A 23,560-nucleotide genomic window follows, 5' to 3' on the forward strand; every position below is an offset into this window, starting at 1 on the left:
AGGGGCCGTGAGGTGGGAGACCACATCCAATTGTGGCCAAATTCGGCCAATTCAAACAGAAGGAACAGGTGAAGAGTCGCGGTAGGGAGCTGAAAGGAACGGACTTCAGCGTGAACAACCAGTTCCCCAAAGAGATCCTGGAACGACGCAAGGTCCTGTTCCCAGTTCGACGTAGCTTTATCCAGAAAGGCTCCCGCGCTGTCATCGCCGGCTGTATGTGGACGGAAAGCTCTACCGCGACCCCGGCACCACACCGTGGTGATATTGACTGCACTCCAGATAAGAACCCGCTACACTCTTTTCTTACTCATTCACACTCTCTCCTTTAACATGTGTTTAACCTAGTAATATCAGTATGATGTCATAGCAGATATAACACCATCACCCTCCGTCATTGATTTAATTGGAATGTTTCCGTTTCTTTTCTTTTTTTTGTTAACCCTCACCGTTCTCGTGTTTTTTTTCTTTCTCTTTTCTTTCACTGCTGTGATCACCCACTTCCCCACTCACCTACAAACAACACCCTCTATTTCTGCATATTCACACACCACGATCACGCAAACACATGCGCTCAACGGCAGCACATTTACACCAGCCTCACAGCGCACACAGACTTATAGGACACATACACAAGCCACGCTTGTTCATATTAGTGAATATACACACACATAGTCAGACTTATGGAGCCTCTCACCACACTTTTTTCTTTCTCTTTCTATTTACAAACAAGGGATGTTTCCACATTCTCTCCACCTGTCTAAACGAAACACCCAGCGTACATCATTAGACATACACACACAATTATGGGCATGCTGAGGTTTGTCACATGGAATGTAAATGGAGCTGGCACCAGAGGAAAAAGGTTAAAGATATTTTACCAGCTTAAAAAACTACAGGCAGATGTTGTTTTATTACAAGAAACTCACAGACCTGTCACAGGTTTAAACGAATTTAAAACACATGAGTTTCCTAACGTGTTTGCAGCCTGTTATAATTCTAGACAAAGGGGAGTAGCAATTTTGATACATAAAAATGTTAATTTTACAGTACTCAATACAGTTATAGATCCAGAGGGCAGAATCTTTATTATTAAATTATCAATATTTAACAAAAAACTATGTATTGTAAGTATATATGGTCCAAATGTTGATGAACCCTCATTCTTTCACTGTTTTTTCAGTGCACTCTCTGAACACTTAGATGGCACACTTGTTCTTGTAGGCGACCTCAACCTTGGACTAAATGAAGAAATGGATAGGCTCAATACAGCGGGAACTCAGCGTAATTGGCAGTCCACAATTATAATCAAACCGTATATGAGCGACTTTGGTCTTTGCGATGCATGGCGCTCCCTTCACCCCACCAGTAAGGAATATTCTTTCTTCTCACATGTCCATCACTTCTACTCTCGTCTGGATTATTTTTTGGTCAGCAGCTCACTGCTGAGTGATATTTCAGACACTGAGATTCACCCTATAGCTGTCAGCGATCATGCTCCTGTATCTTTAACACTAATACATAAGAAGAACGCTACACCAAGTAAAAACTGGAGATTCAATACATCGCTGCTCAAAGATGAAGACTTTATCAAATATTTTAAAAAAGAGTGGACTTCATATTTAGACTTTAATGACACTCCCGGAACATGAGCTTCTGTTCTATGGGAAGCAGGGAAAGCTGTGATGAGAGGTAAAATAATTTCTTTCTCATCACACAAAAAGAAAGAAGAAAACAAAAATATTCAGGAATTAGAAAAAAACATCAAATCCTTAGAAGAAACCTACGCGTGCGACCAAGATCAAGAAATAATGAACAAAATACGCAAAACAAAACTAGAATTAAATTATTAATAAAAACAACACAATTCCTAGTACAAAGACTTCGCTTGCAGAACTTTGAACACAGTAACAAATCAGGTTGATTTCTAGCTAACCAGCTAAAAATAAATAAAGAAAAAAACTATATTGGGTGTTCAAGATTTATCTGGAAACACAATATATGACCCTGGAAGAATAAACAACATTTTTAGAGATTTCTATGAAACTCTATATTCACCACAAATAAACCCATCTAAAAATGATATTGATCAGTTTTTTGACAAAGTAACTCTTCCAAAATTACTAGACAGTCAAGCAATGGCATTGGATTCGCCACTGACGCCAAGTGAATTCCAGGAAGCCCTGATAAGTACGCCCAATAATAAGGCTCCAGGTCCAGACGGCTTCCCTGCAGAATTCTACAAAGAATTCTGGACAATTCTGGCACCAGTATTTCACGGAATGTTGCAGGAAATCGAGGAAAATGGCAGACTACCACCAAATATGAATTCTGCCAACATTAGTCTCCTGATAAAACCAGGCAAAGACCCTTTATTTCCCTCAAGCTATCGTCCAATATCCCTTATAAATGTAGACCTCAAAATAATCTGCAAAGCTCTCTCAACGAGACTGGAGAAAATAACCCCCCTCTTAATTCATCCTGACCAAACTGGTTTCATAAAAGATAGGCACTCATCAACAAACACTCGTAGATTACTTAATTTAATAGACTACTCATACAGTAAAAACATTGAAACCACAATATTATCTCTAGAGGCAGAAAAAGCATTTGACAGAGTTAACTGGAAATTTATATTTGCAACTTTACACAAATGTGGTTTTGGATCCTCTTTCATTAACTGGTTAAAAATATTATATAATTCCCCAACAGCTTGTGTCAGAACAAATGACCAGACATCCTCCAGCTTCTGTCTCCTGAGGGGCACCAGGCAGGGATGCCCACTCTACCCTTCACTGTTTGCAATTTTTATCGAACCTCTAGCAGCAGCATTTAGACAGGCTACAACAATTAAGGGCATAAAATGTAAGAACGTAGAACATAAAATCAGTCTCTATGCAGATGATGTGTTGCTTTTTCCCCAAAACTCACAAACCAACCTTTCTCAGGTAATTACTCTAATAAACTGGTTTTCAAGAGTTTCAGATTATTCAATTAACTGGTCAAATTCTACAGTTCTTCCAATTAACTGCTCCTTCCATAATTCTTCCTCTGCCCCACTGCAATCCGGAAATATTAAATATTTAGGTATTAATGTTTCTCCTAAGCTTTTAGACTTAACAAAATTAAACCACATCCCACTTCTAAAGAAAGTAGAAGGCGATCTGACTAGTTGGAAATCTCTATAAAAATGATGATCTTGCCAAAAATAAATTACTTAGTTTTTAATGATCCCAAACAAACCATCACAAGATTGGTTCAGATCTCTGGATTCGTATAATTCTAAATTCCTTTGAAAAGATAAACCTCCGTGTATCATCTTAAAAACACTTCAAAGAACCAAGGATAAAGGAGGATTAGAACTGCCTTATTTTCAACAATATTTCTTAGCCAACAGGCTTCAGTTCATCTCAGGATGGTTAAAACGTACCTTCTTAGATGAGCCCTGGCTAGATGTTGAACAGGCACTATGCATGGATCTAGAGATCTCAGACCTACCATTTATCAGCTCAAACATCAAAAGACATGAATGGTTCAAAAGCATCAACATCAGCTCTTCTCTAACAGCATGGTGGGAGTTTCTAAAAATAACGGAGTCTTCATTAATCCCATGCAAACGTACACCTATCTGGAATAACCAGATAGGCGCCATCACCTAGCGGGGGTGGGGGGTCATGGTTTGGTCCCGCCTTCGCCATTGTGGTTGATATGGAGGTAGGGACGGGCTTAGGGCGTCTGGAGAATCCCTAGGGACGTTATCCTTGGAGGGCTTAACCCAGGGGTTGTGGTCATAACCTGGTTAGTGGCTCTGGTTGCTCTTAGAGGGTGTTCTCCTTGTGGCTGCGCGCAGCAGGGCTGGGGAGGGTCTGTGCTGGCGGACGTAGGTTACTGGCCTGGTAGCCTGACTGCCCCTGAGTGAATCCGGGGTAGGTGTCTCATAACACATACATATAGGGCCTTGAGGGTGGGCACGTTAACGGCGTCCAGTGGACGGTCTGTGTATTCAACCCCACCTCTGGCGCCTGTGCCCACCTCTCAATTTTAAATCCATGTAGACATTGAGGGTTCTCGGGAGGGGCCGTGCTAACACCTGCTGCTCTCTGGCAGCAGCACCATGCTCTCCCGTGTTTTAAATCCACCTTAGAACAACACACAGCAACACTACACATGAGCTAGAGGGGGGAGGTATGGGGTCTTCACACACCCCTGTTCTCTGCTGGCCATCGGGGCGGGGGGGCTGGGAGAAGGTGTTGGCCGTCCAATTGGGATCTGGGATGCGGGGCCTCCCTGCTGCTGTGGAGCCTGGGGCGGTCTGCTTGCCTCCACCCCGGGGGAAAGGGTAACATCTCCTGGGTCTAGGTGCCGTTTCCCCCTCCAGGGGTGAGGGTACCTGGACCCGGGGTATAGAGTTTGTTTGGGGAGTGTGATTGTGTGTACAGTGTCCATGTATGTCTATCCCTACGTTGAGTGAGTGCTGAGTATTTGTATATGTGTGCATGAGGGTGGGAATGCATGTTTGTGTCTGTGTGTGCCTGTTTGTCTGTGTCTATATGTCAGGTCGGGTCTTAGACTCCACCTCTCTGGGAACTCTCAGGCCCTCCAAGGCCTATCTCCCCTCACCACACTCCCTGCCGGTAACTGATGCCCTCAGGGGTCGGTACGTTGGTGGTTCTTGGTGTCCGGGGCTGGGCGCTAAGGTATGTACCAGCTCACTCCCGGTGACTACTTGGTGGGGCCTGGTCCCTGTTGGTCGGTCAGGCCTCTTCCCGGGGCAAAGGGGGCCCTCGGGCCTCCAGGCCTGCGGCTCAGTTCACTCTGGCACAGCTGGCTGCCGGCAGAGCCGGCGGGCACGCCACTGCAGCCCCCTCTGGCTTCTGCTCCGTGGCTACTGGGTGACCCCTCATCTGGGGCTCTCCTCAGCTCTTCCCAGGAGGGGAGGGTGGCACAGATGCCCCTCCGGTGGTCCCCCTTGGCCTCTCGTATTCTGGGGCCTCTGGATGTCTGGAGGCTGGATCGCCTCCATGCCTGCTTCATGCCCTGGGGGACGGGGCTATGGCTCTCTACATCCTCTAGCACAGTGGTTCCCAAACTTTTTTTGCTGGGCCCCCCTTTGTTTTACAAGAAAAATGTTCGCTCCCCCCCCATGTGCATGCACATGCACGCACACATCCTCCAACCACACACAACCATATTTTGCTCCATTGCGATTTATTTCACAGCTCAAACATTTAGTAAACAATTAAGCAAATACAAGTAATCTGCAATAAATTACAGATAGTAAGAAAATAAACTACTAACTCTTTTATGCTATGTCCACACCTACACGGTATTTTTGAAAACGCAGCTGTTTCGTCCACACATAAACGACGTTTCGAATCACCGAAAACTGAGATTTTTTTTAAAACTCTTTTTTTGCATTTACGTGTGGACGAGGAATACAGAGTCTGCTCTAGCAGACCATGACATGGGGAAACCTTTTGAATACAAGCGCGCTGATCCACACAGGTGTGCACACGGGTGTTCGCTGTTCATAGACATAAACTACACCTCTATCAACAACATTCAGTATTTAGTATTTACTGCTGTTTACACTTAGCTAGATTAACGTGATGGTGTTGTGTTTAGTATGTTGCTCTGTTTTTTTTGCTTGTTTTCTCTTCTTTTTTTTCTCTTTCTCTTTTTAAGTGCCCTTTCTCACTAAAAAAATGAATAAAATAAAAACGTGGATAAAAACTTCATCCTTAAAAAAAAGAATAAAGAAAGAAACAGTTGGAAGTCACGCACACAGACACACAGAGAGACACACATTCTCACACACTCACTCAAATACACACACACACACACACACACACACACACACACACACACACACACATACACACACACACACACACACACACACACATACACACACACAGTGCCTTGTCTTAGAACCATTTGGGGGTTTTGCGGTGGGAGGTGCTTGTGTTGTATTGTAACTGTCATGCCAATAAAAGGCAGCAAGAGGAGGCCGTTGTTGGGGTCAGTCTACGGTAGGATTCAGAGTGCTTTCTGAGACACCGGCCGGGGCCTCCCTTGCTAGCAAGTAAAAGATGTTTGTCTTGTTTTTGTCGTTAACGAGAATACGTTTATAAACTAGCGGGGCTTGTGGAAACACAGACCCAACACCTGCAGCATCAGAATCTGTGAGTAGAACGGGGGAGCTCCACGCTCTGTGTTTACATTTTTGAAGGGAACTTGTTTACCTGCTCTCATTTACTGTTTTAGCTGTTTGGTGATTGTTGAAATAGTTTTGTGAGCTTTAACCTGAGATTCTGGCATTTCTGGTAAAATACATAAATATTTAAAAATCGATTCAGGATTTAATGAATGCATAATTCAAAATGAAATCAGGGAAATTGATTTTTTAAACCCACCCCTAGTGACACCCGGGGTGATCGTGGCTCATGAGTTGGGAGTTCGCCTTGTAATTCGGAAGGTTGCCGGTTCGAGCCCCGGCTTGGACAGGCTCGGTCGTTGTGTCCTTGGGCAAGACACTTCACCCGTTGCCTACTGGTGGTGGTCAGAGGGCCCGGTGGCGCCAGTGTCCGGCAGCCTCGCCTCTGTCAGTGCGCCCCAGGGTGGCTGTGGCTACAAGCTTGCCATCACCAGTGTGTGAATGTGTGTGTGAATGGGTGGATGACTGGATATGTAAAGCGCTTTGGGGTCCTTAGGGACTAGTAAAGCGCTATATAAATATAGGCCATTTTACCATTTACCACCCCTGTCCACAAAGTGGATTTTCAAGGGTTTGTTGACAGTATAAAAAAGGGATTCTTGATGGACCAGATACATCGGCCTGTGGCTGCATCACTAATCCAGCCACAAACCACAGGCACTCGCTCTGCATTGCCAGCACTACAGATAGTCCATAGTAAACTTTGTGGCTTAAGGAAGGATTTAATAATCAACTCTCAAACCTGCTGGGAGTTTGATTACCTTTAAACAGTTGTGCAGGTGCAAGTTCATGGTCTTTCTGTAGGCATCATGAAATGCATCCAAATACTCCACTGCTCGACTAGACAGCAAGGCCTGAGAACTGATCATTTAATTGCCTGGCTCCCTGACATCACTCACAGAACCTTTGGGCCCTCTACAAAAGCAGGACCTACAGTAAACCAAGACAGTACTCCTTTTTGAACAGCATTCAGGGGGCAGCACTGCTGTTTTGGGCAAAAAAAATGATTTTGACTACCACATACAAGCTCATTTTTATAGTCTGCAGAGAAACAGTGGCATTAACACACAGGACTGTAGACAGACTTCTGCTTACTTTGCTTCCTCATCTCTGGCTACAAGAAGTCGCATGTGATTGGTTGCAGAGGCTGCTCTCAAGATATCCACAGCTCTGTGAAACACATGCAAAGACATTTACACAGATTGTCTTCCAGCATCACTACTGTTAACATGAGAGCAGTGACTTTAGCAGATTACCTTTCACTTGTGACACCTACTAGGCTGTCCCCATTCACTTCCAAGATCTGGTCCCCTGGCATCAGGTTTCCTGTGAAAGGTTAAACACAGATTACATCCAAGTCCAGAGGGGAGCTGTCAGCTGGACAGCAGTGGTTCATTTTGGATGTTTCTTTCTTTCTTTCTTTCTTTCGGGTTGACCCCAAAACGTGTTATATCTTTAAAGAAAGTGTTGTCAAGAGCTGCCAGGGTAGTTTGAAATATAATACAATATATAATGATATAATATAAATATATAAATATAAATAAAATAATAATATAATGCAATATAATATTATATAAAAAGCTCAAGTTATTCATGCTCAGTTATTTCTAAATCAATAACAATTATCCATTACTGTATCAAGAAGTAATGGAAATATTCCCTTTCAAATTCACTGGAACTAAATGAACTGTCTTTTTGCCTTATATCCTATAGGACCCATGGATGTGTCTTACAGAAAAAAGGATTTATGATATGAAGTCCATCCAGCCATGGGGGGTGGCTGTAGCTCAGGAGGTAGAGCAAGTCATCTACATCTACTTGGTGGTTTGATCCGTGGCTCCACCCTAGTCTGCAGGCCAAATATCCTTGTACAGTAAATGAGAACAAGAAGACTGTAGAGAGTTCCACTGGGATTAAAGACCATCCGTTTGATGCTGAGGACTTTGATTCTGCACATTGTGTGCCGTATTCTGAACCTGCTCATGGTAACATTTATCTGTCCCCTTCAAAGACTGTGTTCACTGAGATAGATGTCTGACAGACATGCTGAATGGTTATGATGGATTTTTTTCCCTCTAGTGACACCAAACATGCTGCGTACCTCAGCTTTAAACCAACATGAGACCCAGTTATGAGTTAAACAGCAACATCTTGCACATTTTTGGCAGCAGAAAGGATCATCGGCGCCCCCCTGCCCTCCATCCAGGATCTGTACCTCTCAAGAACCAGGAAACGGGCAGGGAAAATCATCACAGACCCCTCACACCCTGCACACATACTCTTTGATCTGCTGCCCTCTGGCAGACGGTACAGAAGCCTGCAGACCAGGACCACCCGACACAGGAACAGTTTCTTTCCCCTCGCCATCTCCTTCCTAAACAGTTGACCTGTCACACTGCTCCCACTGCCAGACTGCAGCTGCAACGTATGTACATTTGTAGTATTCATTCCTTTTTTTTTTTTTTTTTTTTTTTTTATGTACCGTAAACCTACACATACGGATCAGTATCTTTTTTTTTTTCTTTTTTTTTCTTTTTTTTTTTTTTTTACGTGATGGCAGAGCTTCAGTTCATCCTTTGTCATTTTTTTTTTTTTTTTTTTTTTTTTTTTTTAATAAATAGGACAGGGGGAATGAATGAGAGAGAGAGGGGGAGAGAAAGAAAGAAAACCAAAGGGGAGAAGAGACGGTGAGAAGGGGGGGGAAGAGAGACAAAAAAAAAAAAAAAAAACTCCTGGGTCACCTGTATGGAGAAAAAAAACAAACAAACAAACAAACAAAAACAAACAGAGGAGACAGCAAACAACAAAGAGCAACATAATAATAGAGAAAACAAAGCACCATACCATCACAATAAACTAGCTAGTCATAGATATCAGTATTTACTAAGTAATAAACGATATTGTGCAGCACGCAAGATAGACAGCGCACAGTGTGCTTTGAGGCAGCAGCCAAGAAAGCTTTAGTCCGCGTCTGTGAATACCCATGTGTGCATACCTGTGTGGATCAGCATGCTTGCATTCCAAAGGTTTCTCCATGTAATGATCTGCTAGGGAGTGTGGGGGGGCCACAGCCCCGTCCTCCAGGGTGTGAAGCGGGTATGGAGGAGATCAAAACTCCAGACATCCAGAGGCCCCCAGAATGTAGTATTCATTCCACCTCATTCATTTCTGTATTTTATGTATATAAGTTTAGATTCGTTATTTATAGTTGGTTTACACAGCTTTGTGTATGTATGTGTAATGTGTATATATAGACACGTGTGTGTGTGTGTGTGTGTGTGTGTGTGTGTGTGTGTGTGTGTGTGTGTGTGTGTGATTTACATTGCTGTGCTTGAGAGCCACCATCTACCGGAACCAAATTCCCTGTATGTGCCTGCACATATACTTGGCCAATAAACACGATTCTGATTTTAGTGTGAACTCACTTGGAATTGACATGAAACTCTTAGTGAGGAGTCGGGGATGTGAACTGTGAGCTCAGCTCTTCTGACTGCAGTTTAAATGTCAGACTGGTGGGTCAGGAAGAGACCAGCACTGCGACAATACAGCAAAACCCTTTGATCTGTATACCAGCAGCTGAAGAAGAATGTGGCCTAACTAAAGTCAAGCATCTGGACAAGCTGTAAGAAACAAACAACAATTTTTACAGACACTTCTCTCTTTGTCCTATATCCATCATTCATGGTGCGATACACAAAAAGTAGGCCAAGACAATCTTGTGGTGTATATTATTCATGTTTTAATACTCACAGGAGATGCTCCAAAAATACTTGTTCTCACTGCAAAGGTCTTCAGTCAGGCCACTGTCAACATTCATTTCTATTCTTTGGCTTTTGGAGTCATTCACATGATCTTCATGAATGGGAAAATTTAGCACAAGGGCTCGCTAAATTTCTACATTATGTAGTAAAGGCACAAACAAAGGATTTGTGCATTTAAAATAACACCAGCACCGCTGCTGACTGCATGCTTGGTCTCAACCGACATGTTCAAGATGTTGCTGTGAAATATCGGAGGAGACAATGGAAATGTCCACAAATAACTGCTGTACTGTTATGTGGCTTTTCTATAGGCCAAGCCACCTTGGTCCTCTTCACCTCTTTTGAACTTTCTGGGAAATATTCAGGAATTACCCATTCAGTAATACTGCTTCACATAGAGCCTATAAATGTTCAGTCATTCTCCAACAGAGATGTTGGAGAATGACTGAACATTTATAGTCCCACAAGTATTTTCTCTTTTTCTTATCGCCCCAATTCAGAGGCTGAAGTAGAAACTTTTACTGCCTTTGTTCTAGAAATATTATCTTCTGTGTTGGGGGTCAAAGTAACGAGTCTAAATTCAAATGGGAGACTGTGCTGTTCTAGCACACCCTGACCAAAGGTTTCTGGATTTCAAGTCTTACCATCAGTTGAAGCAAGGCCACCTGGTAAAATCCGTTTGACGTAGACTCCAAACTCCTCTCCTGTTAGCTCCTTCACGCCACCTATCACTTTAATTCCTGTAGAGAGAGAGATAGAAAAAGAGTACTTTAATGGGTTTTCCAGTGTTTCTTTAATGATTTTTTGCTCTCCAGCCACTTTGTGCCTTCTAAAAAATGATGACAGTGGAGTCACTGCCTGGAAACAATGCATCATAGGGAACACTCTGATTTCCAGGCTAATGACAGTCCTGCAAAAACCTGCTCAAGCACAACAGGCAGAGGTTCATGTCTCCTGGCACACTGTTGTCAGATTTATTCCATCTATGACCTGGTTACATTTCTTACAGCTCAAAGGGGTTCATTTGACTGACGGGCTTCCCTCTGCATTACTGTCTTTACCCTTGAGGTGACTGCTCTTATGATTTGGCATTATATAAATAAAACTTAATTGAATTTCTGAAACAAAACGAGCTGGTTGGACTGTGTGCATTTAGACTGTGTTTTCCTGTCTCTGAAACCTGTGCCACTGCAACCACTAAGCATAGAAGAAAGTCTTTATGACCAGATCAAGCTTTATGTAAAGCACTCTTACTTTAATGCACTTCCCCCGTACACTAAATCACCACTCCACCACTATGTCACTGTTCCACACCATTTCCACAGTAAGAAGCAATTCAATTCCAAACACAACAAATGCCCCTGTGGGCCTGTGAGCTTCAGGGTCCTGCTCAGTATTTTACTGTTCCTAGGACAGTATCCTTCTGGACAGAGATCTCCAATGTTGTTCCTGGGATCTGCTGGAGCCACTTGCCTAGCTTGGGAGTCACTGCTCCAGTTACCACTGGAACCACTGTTAGCTTCACCTTCCACATTTTTCGAGTTCTTTTCTCAGCCGGTGGTACTTCTCCAGCTTCTTGTGTTCCTTCTTCCTGACATTGCTGGTATAGCTACTAGAGATGGACTGATCCGATATTACGTATCGGTATCGGTCCATCTCTAATAGCTACACCTATTACTGCGGCTATCTCTAGTTGTCCACCACTACTATGTCTGGTTCGTTTGCCATCACCAGTTTGTCCATGTGTATCTAAAAGTCCCACAGGATCTTAGCTCAGTCATTTTTGACCGCCCTAGGGTGCGTCTCCCATTTTGACCTTAGGACTTCCAGGCTATACTTGGCACTGAAGTATTCACTAAGCACGTGGTCAGTTATAGTCATCTTCCTGATGTACTCGTGGATGTTCGTTGTCTCATCCTGGACTGTGGTTCTGACATTCAGTAGTCCCGGGCCTCCTTCCTTCCACTTAGTGTCTCAGGATGCTTGACTTGGGGTGAAGCCCTCCATGCCCGGTAAGGAGCTTCCTTGTCTTATTGTCAGTGGCTTCTATCTCCTCGTTTGGTCACCTTATTATCCCAGCAGGGTACCTGATCGCCAACAGGTTGTAGGCGTTGACAGCCTAGATCTTGTTCTGACCATTCAGCTGACTCCTCAAGACTTGCCTGACCCTCTGCAGGTACTTGGTGGTTGCAGCTTTCCTAGTCTTTCCCATTTGCCTGTGGGATCCCCAGGTACTTGTAACTGTCCTCAGTGTCTACATGTTGCCTTCTGGTAGCACGATCCCCTCAGTCCCCTCTGACTACCTTCCTTCTCTTGTTACCATCAGACTACACTTCTCCAGTCTAAATGATGGATGGTGACTTGTGCTATTGGCTTGAAGTTGGCCTCTAGTGTTGTACACCACATCCCCATTGAGTTTCTGATGAAGGCTTTTAGGGTCCCGTTGATCTTATATAGTTCTAGGATCCATGTGTAGAGCATCGAGTCATAGGCCTTCAGGTAATCAGTCTTGGGTGACTGCTATGTCTACCAGAAGCCAGTGTTTCTCCTCTGGTATTCCTGCTCATGTGTCAAGTCACGTGCCTGTTTATCTTAGCTGCTATGATGCCTGACAGGAGCTTCTATGTGGTACCGAGGCAGGTTATTGGCTGGTATTTGGATAGGACCAGTCCCTTCTGGGGATCCTTGGGGATCAGGACCTTCTGGCCTTCAGTTAGCCATTCTGGGTGCGTTTCATCCATTAGCAGCCTCATTGAGTGCAGTCAGCTTCTTCAGCCAGTAGGCGTGAATCATACTGATCAGATCAGCTGATTAGTCTCAGTGATGGTTGCAGTAGGGATTGTCTATAGTGCCTCATGAAGATTGATGGATCGCACTCAGGCTTGCCTGCCACCATTGCTGAAATTGAGAAAAATGGCTCAGACAGTGTGCCAAAATCACAGTTTCCACATTTCATGGAAGAGGGCAAAATAGCACTTGAATAGTCTATTCAAGTGCTGCTTCTAGTAGACCTTCAGAGGGTAACTTATGTAATCTTTCTAACTGGCTACAGAGGATCCAGGTTTCCAGCTTCGGCATGATGCAAAGGAGAAAAACTCCAATATGGATAGAAAATGAATAATAATAATTGTAATAATCTTATCACTACCAATTAAATGTAAATAATTTAAACAACAGTAACTATAACTGAATCAGTGGACAAAATGATTCCAAGTTCATGTGTTTTATGCACACTTTGCACACACAGCTTCTGCAGCTCTAACAGCCCATCTGATTCCTGCATGTGGATCTTTCATCACTGCACTCCACAGAGAATATAGTAGAGTTAACGCTGAAATCAGACCTTCTTTAGCTTAAGGCTTCCACTGGCCTGCTGGAGCCAACACAGAGTGTTACAACTAATTGGGTCTGAAGTGAAGGGCTCAAGTTAATTATCGCCTGGTGGAACAGTGGGGTTTTAAAGTTCCTTGTCTCAGTCCTCCCATCCTTTTATACTCTTCTCTGAGGAAGACAGTTTCTTGTTCTTTTAAGCCTCAAAGCAGTCTCCTCCCCTCATCTATCATCAGATAAGAAAAACATGCAGCTGGAGCAAATATGAAAGACTTGCATCCCTTGTTCTTATTCAGCTTTGCATTTACTTTCCGAATCATTACTTCCCATTCACAATGAGTCAAGGGCATATTTCTTACACAAGCACTGAATGTTCCAGATCTAAATAAAATGTGGGGTTATTCAGTGCGATTACAAAAGGTTCTTAAAATGGTTTCTTATTCCCCAGATGACACAAGAACGTGAAATATAAAATGTCTGTTGAGTAGTGAGAGTGATTTTTGAAAACCGTCTTCTTTAAAGCACAAGCTGCAGATACTGCCAACATGTCAACAACATGAACTGTGACGGACACGATTTTCACTACAAACACTGTCCCCTGGCCACAGGCTGATGCTGTGCTGCTTTCAGCTGCACTAACAGAGAGATTCAAAAGTGCTGTCCTCCATATGCTACAGTGTGTACAGCAGCCCTTCCCCCTGCTGAAAGCTACATGTGTACACTAAGGAAGCCTTAAGACTTTAATATATGTATCAGAACACTGTATTCACCTGCATGTGCTCAGGTTGGATGGGAATTAGTTGCTTTGCTTCTCACCTGCGTGCACATATTGATACACAGGTTGGCTTTTATGCATCTTCATTCTTCTGACTTTTTGGCTTTCCAGTAAGTCAAAACACCTTTGACAATGACACATATGTATAAATACAGCACAACCAATTACTTAAAATCACTGTTATGCAAAAGCATAACTGGATAGAAAATAAAACCCTCACAGTGGCCAGTTCATGACCGATGGTTATGGACTGGACTCCTCAAAGCCCGGACCTCAACATTATTGAAGCAGTGAGGGTCATCTTAAGAGAACATCCAAAGAAGAGCTTTGACTATCCATCAAGAAGCCTGGAGAACCATTCCTGAGGAACACTTAAAGAAATGACAGAGTCAGAGTCATGCTCAGTCTGTCAGCTGCCTGAGAGAGTTCAGGCAGTGAAGAACAATAAAGGTGTTCACACCAAATATTCACTTTCAAATTCTCAGTAAATCACTGGACCCATTTCTCATTTTCCTAGCCAAATATATATTGCATAACATATATATACGCACTTTACAAAAGCATATAAAATGCACACAAATTGTGTGCATTTCTTTTATTTGTCAAAATAAATGAGAAAACAGAGCTGCCCTGTGTACTCTGACTCTCTGAATTCTGTTATTTAATATTTATTACTGCTTTAAATGTTACATTTCAAGAATAATTATAAACTGTATGTTCAGAACTTAAACATATTCAGTTTTATTTATATACTGCCAAATCACAAGTTGCCTCAGCAGTGCACACGTTCTTTATGCCATCCGCTTCTGCAAACGTTACTAAACATCAAATCATGTAAGACATCATCTTGGACATGTCAGCAGTAATAGAGTAATACAGTTCTGTTCTGAGGGGATTTCTACAACCTCATGAATATATATGTGTGGACATATAAATATGGACATAAATAAAGCAGTTTTGCTTCACTGTGATGTTTGGCAGCTTGACAGTAGTTGCATTCATGGACATGAGCTGTTTTTTCTTGCTTAGGCACAAGTTGCTGCAGCACAGTGATAGTGGATAGTAGCTAGTGGAAGTGGAGGATAAAAACAACAGCAGCTCCTGTATTCTTAACCCCACTCAGTTAAGTAGGTTATGGCTTTGACCTACTTCCCCTGCTTGGCAAACACAGTGATCTGTAGCATGATACCTACTCTGCAAATCCCTTTAAAACGCAGACTAATATTATTTAATCTACTCATTATCATGCTCCATCGCCAGTGGTTAGTGGAGGATGGTTGAATAAGGCTATGTAGATGATTCAGACTTGGTGTAAAGAACTGAATTCTGTTGGGTCCAAAATGTTGTTTTTTTATTAAATTCATGGCTTCATCTCAGCTTGTATGTATTTGGTCAACTATTGGGTATAAAGTGTCAGACCACCACGTCCTGTGAGGGGAACAGTTTCTCTCAGAACTCAGGTTATGTTGACACACCTGCAGAAAGCACGAGCTTTATTCACAAGGACAAGATTTTGTCCGAGTGTGTGGCCGAACCTGAAGTGGATGTCGTGCTTGGAGAAGCTTCTCCTCTGATAAACCTGCTACACAAGGGATGACAATGTTTTTCCGTTTGTCATTCAGTTTCTCCCCAGCTGACCTTCTTTCCTATGCATCTTTGCTGATTTGACGAAGGTCCTGTTGGGATAACCACATGTTTTAAGAACTTTCTAACCATGTGTGTTCCTTTTCTTTCTCTTCTCTCTGGTGTTGCAGGGTCCTGATTACTCCAAATTTGTGTTCCACAGGATGTTTGGAGTCAAAGAGTAGGTACTAGTCTGTGTGTGTGGGCTTCAGTGTTGAGGTTTCCATCTTCCTCAATGCATACAGCACAGTCCAGAAATGGCAAACTATTATTCTTCTACTTCTTGGGTTTTGATTTTGACCCAGATGTCATCCACATATCTGTGCCGGTCTTTAGGGGCTGTTCCTTTGAAAGAACCAAAAGCTTTACTTTCCACTTCCTCCTTATAAAGGCTGGCTGCAATGGCTGACACTGGGGAGCCCATGGCACATCCATATTTTGATGTACAAACCCTGGTTGTATGTGGTGGTGTGGCGGGGTGAAGCTGATTCTGTTTTCTATGGCGCGGTCTTACTGTAGGTGTTGGTAAGTTTTTGCAGCTTTCCCCTTTTCCCTCTTTACTAATCCTCATCTAACACTTGCAAAGCATCCCTTTGCTTCCCTCATTAGACACTACTAAAGACAATGCAGAATACTGCAAATGAACAAACCATAAATGTCACTTTTTTGGTATCTGGAACGATGTCTTTTTAGCACTTTATTTTAGTTTGCAGTTCCCTTCCTGTCTACACCCAAATGACAAAAAGGACTATCGATATTTTAGCTGCAGAGGGTTCGCCACTGCTGTCAGTAAAAACAATGAGGCTGAACCTCGAAAGAAACACTGGCTGATAACACAAAGATCCAACGTTCAGGATGGAGCTGGACCTTTTAAAATCATTTGTTAATGATGGATATACAAAGTCTCACACTAGAACACCGGGATTCACTGTTGATTTTTGTATTTTTGTGGTTTGGATTCATTTTACTGCTTTGGGCTGTCTTTGATCAATGGTCATGACAATTTGCATATTAATGATGAAGAAACTGAGCTCACAGCCCGTTGTTCAGTGGTGCTAGTTTCAGTTTTTAGGCAAATGTACTGTTTATAAGGTTGGGGAAACCTGCACTTGGATGAGTGACGAAACGTTTCTCCTACTGAAAATGCTAATTTGTATTTGTATTCCTTGGACCAGAGAGCGGGTTTCCACTTTGCTACAGTCCATTTTAAATGAGCTTTGGTCCAGAGAATCACTGATCATGTTCACATATGGCTTCTTCTTTGCAGGGTGGAGCTTTAACCTGCATGTGTGGACAGCACAGGAAGTGTTCCTGAGCCCATGCATCGATTTCCACCACACAATCGTGTCTGTTGTTAATGCAGTGCTGCTTGAAGGACCAAAGATCACACGAACAAATGAAAAAAAGAAAATGAAAAAAATTGTGAAACTGCACCACAGTTTGTTGGCAGTTTTTTCATCAGCCTCTCCACGACACTCTTTTCATACCCAGTTGTGTTACTTACTAGCTGATTAGCTGCTAAATGTTACTCCAGCTGTTTCTTTTGAGCACCACTTACTTTTCCAGGTTTTTGTTGCCCTGACCCAATTGTTTTGAAAGATGTTGATGCCATTTTTATGAAATACAGTCCTGAACAAAACTTTAAGACCACTTGAAAAATCCTATTTTGCATGTTTGGATCTTAACGAGGTACCAAACAGGCTGTTTTACAGCTGATCAAAGTTTAGGACCACACCTCCAAAAAACCTGTAAACCCCCCAAAACAGAAATCAATGTTGCAAACATGAACTCAGTAATGAGTCGCTCCACACACAGGATGGTCCAACAGGGTGATGTTATTGTCCTAGAAGAAGTCTCTTGTCCTGCAGCATTGTGTACTGTAGCATTGTCCTGTTGATAAACCCAGTGGTTACCACACAGACGAGGGACCTCAGTCATGAGGGCAACATCTGGACACAGCCAGCAGCTGTTTGACGCCCCTGCACCTCCTGAAGCTCCACTGAAGGAAAAAGCACCCCAGGCCATTATGGTCCCCCCTCCACTATGGAGCGTAGAGAACACCTCGGGTGGGATCTGCTTGTCATGCCGGTAATGTTGGAAACCAAACAGTCCAAAAGTCCAAACAGTCAGTTCTGGGGCGTCCAAGGACACGACGCCTTTGAAGACCTTTCTTGTTTTGGAAGCCCTTCAGTCTGAGATGCCGTCTGATGGTTATGGGGCTGCAGTCGGCACCAGTAATGGCCTTAAATTGGGTCGAGGATCTTCCAGTGTCTTGACAGACAGCCAGTTGGATCCTTCGGCTCAGTGCTGGTGAAGTTGTTTTAGGTCTTCCACTTGACTATTTTGTTCCACAACCCTCGGGATTATTTAAGAAATTCCAAATGACTGTCTTATTGCGCCCCCACCTCAGCAGCGATGGCGCGCTGTCAGAGACCCTGCTTATGCAGTTCAACAACCCGACCACGTTCAAAAGGGAAAGTTTTTTGCCTTTGCCATAAGAACGTCATGACAGTGAGAGTACCTGACAGAAAATGATGATGAATCCACATTTTAGCACAGATTTGGCCTTCAGGCATGTGGTCCTAAACTTTTGATCAGCTGTAAAACAGCCTGTTTCACTTTAAGTGTTGTTTTCAATAAATTGCATGATCCAAAAATGTTTTGTGTCACTCCCATTCCTTCTTGTTGCATGTTGAAGCTCTATTTGGAACCTTGTTAAGATCCAAACATGCAAAATAGGATTTTTTGCCTTTTTTCAAGTGGTCTTAAAGTTTTGCTCAGGACTGCAGTAAAATGTTTCAGTTGAAACATTTGATGCTTTCTCTATGTCCTATTCTGAATAAAATGTTTTTACACCACATCCCAACTTTTTTGGAATTGTGGTTGTACAAAGGTCACATTGGCCAGGAGTTGGAAAGCAGCCATGATGGTTCATGTAACATCTCCACATATATTTTAGAATGCAGCTGGTAAAATCCACAAAGAGCATTAAACCTCAGAACCAGCACCAGCACGGGTCAGCTGATTAGTCATTTCCTGCCACTGAACAGCTACAAAGGTTCCCCCCTTTCCCCAGTCCCAGTTTAACCCTCAGGTCTACAGGTGTACGGCAAGCTGAGTAATTGTCCTAAAAAAAGTGAGTCCACTGAGTTATATCACATTCAGACCAATACAGTGGCAAAAGCCAAACCCATAGGCATAACCACAGACAACATAAAAGATGGATGATGCCAATGTGAAATCACCGACTGCTTTGTTTCCAACCTGGATATGGCAGTGAGGGGTGGATCCAGCTATGAAACCACCCGCTCATTGGTTAATGCCTTGTGTGTTTCCAGAGGTGACAGCATGTAACACTACAGGACATACAGTTTTTATGGAACTATAGCTATTAACCCCTGCTGGCCTTTTGAAAAGAAAGGTATGATGGCGCCTAGTTCGGCTCTGCCGCTGCCGGGTGCAGTTTGTCGCGCTCTGCTACTTTTGTGTTATTTTTTTCTGCTCTGCTGTTCTCACTTAGTTTTAATGATGTATTGGCTGGCTTGGTGTATGATCGTCTGGCTTTGCTATCCATCCAATCCAAGCCTCACAATGTCTCTTCATCCTCCGCCGGTATTTTCCACCCGACTCCATCAGCTGGAGCCTCGCTAGGCACTTTCGGCGGTTCCTCTAGACCACGGAGAAGGAGAGGGAGAAGAGGAGGTATTTGGGTAAAGCTCAGGCTTTACTGGCGGCGGGGTTTGGCTGGTAAGAAACGCCGAGCGGGCCATGTCTCCTGTGCTCGGAAAAGCTCCATGGAGGGGGACTTGTCTTCCACTTCCCTGTCTGGATACGCAGGGCCCGGCTCTTTGAGACCGTGCTACCTAAGGAGGGTTTATCCAGACTCTTCTGCCGTCTGGCCATTTATTCCCTCGGTGAGTGGATTCTACGAGCGTGATGGCTCAAACGTAGATACTCAAAAGTATCTACGTCCTGTAACTCGAGCCCTTGCAAATACTGAGGCTTCTACCTCGCTGAATATGGCGCTTTTTAATGCTCGATCTCTGTCTAATAAATGCCAAAAATGAGCTCACTCCACAGAAACAGCCCTTCTTAGGGTCTCAAATGACATTTTGATGAGTAATGATGCAGGAAAATACTCTGTCCTACTTATGTTGGACCTCACATCGGCTTTTGACAGTGTTGACCACCACATCCTCCTTAAAAAGGCTTCAACACTGGGTTGGTGTATCTGGAACTGCCTCAGAGTGGTTCTCCTCATATCTACATCACCCATCCTTTTCTGTGATGGTCTCCGGTTATAGGTCATCCTAAATTCACATGTGACACCATTGCTATCTCAGCTTCACTGGCTTCCTGTGGAATTTAGAGTCCATTTTAAGATCCTGGTCTTGACATTCGGAGCCTTGCATGGACTGGCACCAGTCTACATCTCTGATCTGCTACAGCCATATGTCCCTAGCAGGTCCCTGAGGTAATCAGATCAGGGTTTACTTGCTATAAAAAAGACTAAGATGAGAACTAAGGGTGACAGAGCTTTTGCCACTGTGGCCCCGAGACTGTGGAACTCTCTCCCCCAAACCTTAAGAACTGTGGACTCAGTCGTTTAAAAAAACAACAACAACTCAAAACTTTTTAACTGTTTTTGATTAATTCTGGGTTTTTTTTCCTTTTATTATTTGTTATCTTATGTGCAGCACTTTGTGACTCTGTCTAGAAAGGTGTTGTATAAATAACATTTTATTTATTTATTTACAAGGTTCATACAGGCTGTGGGCATGACCATTGCTGAAGCTTGGTGCCATTCAAAAAACTCAGTGGTTGTGTTGTTAGACACACATGGATGAAGTATAACTTGTGGCATGAGAAACATATTGTAAACATAACTGAAGCAGCTCCACACTGCCGACTGCATCATTCACCCTAACGGATAAAATGTCGATGAGACAAGCTTCCAAAAGTCTGTCAGTAAATGTTCCAACTTTGGTAAAACATGGATCACCAAATCAGCAACATTTACAAAATCAATGAGCCACAAAGCACAGCTTGAACATTAAATGTCCACAATGGAACCCGCTAATGCTGCCGATGTGTTCGTGAGAGCCGATAAAGTGCCTCATAGAGCCTCTTTTCAAAGGAAACTTGGGACGCACTTGGTCTCTGATGTGGAGCTCATCGGTTTGTAGCGCATGGAAGAAAGATCACTGCATCGTTTCACGCGGAAAATTAGAACATATCGATAAGCCTGAGAGAAGAGCACGAAGCACAGCTCCGTGTGAGACACGAAGCAGATCCACGCGCCTGTGTTACAGACGGACAGTCAGCGTCACGGTTACCAGAAAAAGCCAGAGAAGACACGCGGTGTGTTTGGTTTCCACGGGACAGAGTTATGATTAGTAAACGCATCTCCGTGTTTACAGAGTTCAGCTGTCAGCATCGTGTCACCGCTGCTGTCACACAGACTAACCTCTACCTGCACACGCAGCCGCTCGCCTTTACCTGCTGATGATCACCGCTCCTTTGTACATGACTGAAAACGTTGGCATGTTGACATGGAGCCCAGTTCTCCGGTGAGACAGGCGGAGGCTCGGTCGCAGCGTTCAGCCTTCAGCCAGCAGCCACATGATGGTGCACAGGCACTAATTCCAGCGAAGCAGCCTGTGCGCTCCTAACATCTCCACCTTCAGCCACACGGTTAATCTCTTACATAACTAAAGTCGGCGGAAAATGAAAAAAAAAAACCCTCTGAGGCTGGAAATGATTCGGTGGTTTGTTTCGCACACATTTCTCACCCTACCTGTCATTTTCTCTTGCTGTGGCTGTGCAGCGGCTTTATTTGTTGCTGGGAACAGCTCCATTCAACGGAATCTGCCTTTGCCCCCTCTCTCTGGATGTTTGTGCTACTTTGATGGTAACGTGTTTAATTGTGTTTGGCCTCGTTACGCGTGAACATGAGTCTTTCCATAGATTCTACCCACACTTCCATTTGTATCAACCACAGCTTCTTTTAAGACGATATTGGCCATTGCGCTAACAAGTTCTTGTTGAGCCAGAGAGGAGGGGCTTACGAGCCTTTAAACACATTAATGCACAAGTGCCCTACTCTCCATTTAGAAACTGCAATTTAATCCCCAGATGACATCCATTACTCTGCCTTCATCTTTAGCATTCAGACCTTCTATGCTGTCATCTTCACTACCCAAACAATGATTCTTCATTTTGGCTTTATTTTGATCAGCTAATGTTACAAAAGTGCGAGAAAGAAAAAGAAAAGTTACCACAGTGCTGTCTCAGCTCAGTGCTGCTAGGAAGCTTTTTAGTTAGAGACAGCCTCATCCATGATCCCTAAAATGAATTTAATGCAAAGACAAAATCAATCAATCAAATGGAGGCAACAGCGCTTAAAGATACAACACTGGTGACTGTAACTGAGCTGTTTGTTCAAAGCGATCAAAGCAAAAGAAATGTGCATCCATGTGCATGTGATCCACGCAGCAACATGACTGTGCCCCTTACACTACATTCATAAATGGGGGAGCGCTCCAGTGTACACTCTGTAGCTTCTTTTTGATTCAGTTTGGTGTGTAACTTTTCTAGATTTGAGGTGTAATTTTCTATCAGTAAAATATCCTCACTGGTAGGTACAGCACAAGTGGAGGTTTGGATAGAAAGAATACACTAAGTATATTTTTTAAGGTTCTTGCTTCTAGAATTTCCTGATGTTGTTATTACATGTAGATCCTTACAGTGTCATTTGCAAATTGCCCAAAGGCACGTAATAATTAGAAAATACATAAACATTTTTCTCATATGGTAATTTTAGTTGCTGAAAGTTACCGAATAACGAATAAAGAAATGCATGGTGACTGGCAGTAATTACACCATTATTTGTGTGCTGTATTATAAAGTGCTGCCCCCAAATAAAGTTTCTGAGTGACACGGGCGCGAGGCTGCAGGAGGTCTTTGACACAAACAATAAATAACAGTAAAATTCATAGGAACGTTTCCTGGAGCACCAGGTGCTGAGATATTCATCTTCAGCCTGAGACACTGAAACAGCTGAAAACCTACCTGGCAAATCCTAGAGGCACTTTGAGTCTTTGAAGCATGTCTGTGCTGTGGTGCAAAAGCCTGGACGTTAGCTTGTGGTTGTTAACATATGCTCTGCATATTTCCAATCACGATGCTCCGCAGCTGCCAAGCAGATATGGAGAGTACCAAATGATGCAGTGATGATAAGCTTATGCACACAAATCCATACGGCACAAGCACGTGCTAAATATAGGCCTCTGTAAGAAGGCTGTTCAAATACTCCAAGCACAGATCAGACTGTATGACACACACGGAGTTGCTTCCAGCTCAGTGGGGTTTTCTTGCTTTGCTTCAGTCTGTGAGGCTTTTACTTCACACTAAAGCTGCCCTAATTATCTTTACGTATTTTCTCTTTCATTCCTGCTTCTTTACATTTTCTTCTTAACTCTTTGAGTTCTAGCTACTGTGCATACTAACGTTAGTTCTTAACTTCACATCTGTCTCTGAGCTTCTTCCTTCTTCTGTTTTTGCATTTAGCTTTACTTCCTGCCTGTGACTGTGTCTAACCACCATTAGCATTCACTGAATGTGTATAGTCCTGTATTTGCCTCAGTGTGTTTTTGGACTTTAACTTTCTAACAAAAGCTTGCTCTCGTGTTCTTGGAGCCTGGAGTGTGTCTCCAGTTGGTGTCTCAGTATGTTTCATATACAACCTGCATGTCCCTGGAAAGTACATTTAAACTTTTAGTCTGTACAACATAGATTGTTTTGTTAGCATAAACACAGCCCGGGTTCATGTTTATATCTGTAATTTTGATCAGAAAT

General features: G+C 43.2%; 1 protein-coding gene across 9 annotated transcripts in view; it reads right to left on the bottom strand.

The window, feature by feature from the left end:
* The window catches only part of LOC147310784 (uncharacterized), a 93,631-nt gene extending 70,722 nt beyond the window's left edge, over positions 1 to 22,909 (bottom strand). For 3 of the 9 annotated variants that reach the window (XM_086267044.1, XM_086267043.1, XM_086267042.1), the window contains exons 1-3: positions 22,775 to 22,909; positions 21,982 to 22,048; positions 10,620 to 10,715 (exon numbers count right to left, since the gene is read on the bottom strand). In XM_086267044.1, coding sequence (XP_086123170.1) covers positions 10,620 to 10,715; positions 21,982 to 22,039 — 154 coding nt within the window. In that variant the 5' untranslated portion in view covers positions 22,040 to 22,048; positions 22,775 to 22,909. Of the gene's footprint in view, positions 1 to 7,309; positions 7,385 to 7,470; positions 7,541 to 10,619; positions 10,716 to 21,202; positions 21,274 to 21,981; positions 22,049 to 22,774 lie in introns of those variants that run through there. The other 6 variants (XR_015125408.1, XM_086267039.1, XM_086267038.1 and 3 more) reach the window with 4 other exon arrangements.
* Between the last annotated feature and the right edge of the window lie 651 nt (positions 22,910 to 23,560).

This window comes from Aulonocara sp. 'chitande type north' Nkhata Bay, linkage group LG16 (assembly GCF_057382095.1).
Source record: "Aulonocara sp. 'chitande type north' Nkhata Bay isolate Kocher_YH1m ecotype deep benthic linkage group LG16, A_spYH_male_GT1.1, whole genome shotgun sequence".
NCBI classification, from domain to species: Eukaryota; Metazoa; Chordata; class Actinopteri; order Cichliformes; family Cichlidae; genus Aulonocara; species Aulonocara sp. 'chitande type north' Nkhata Bay.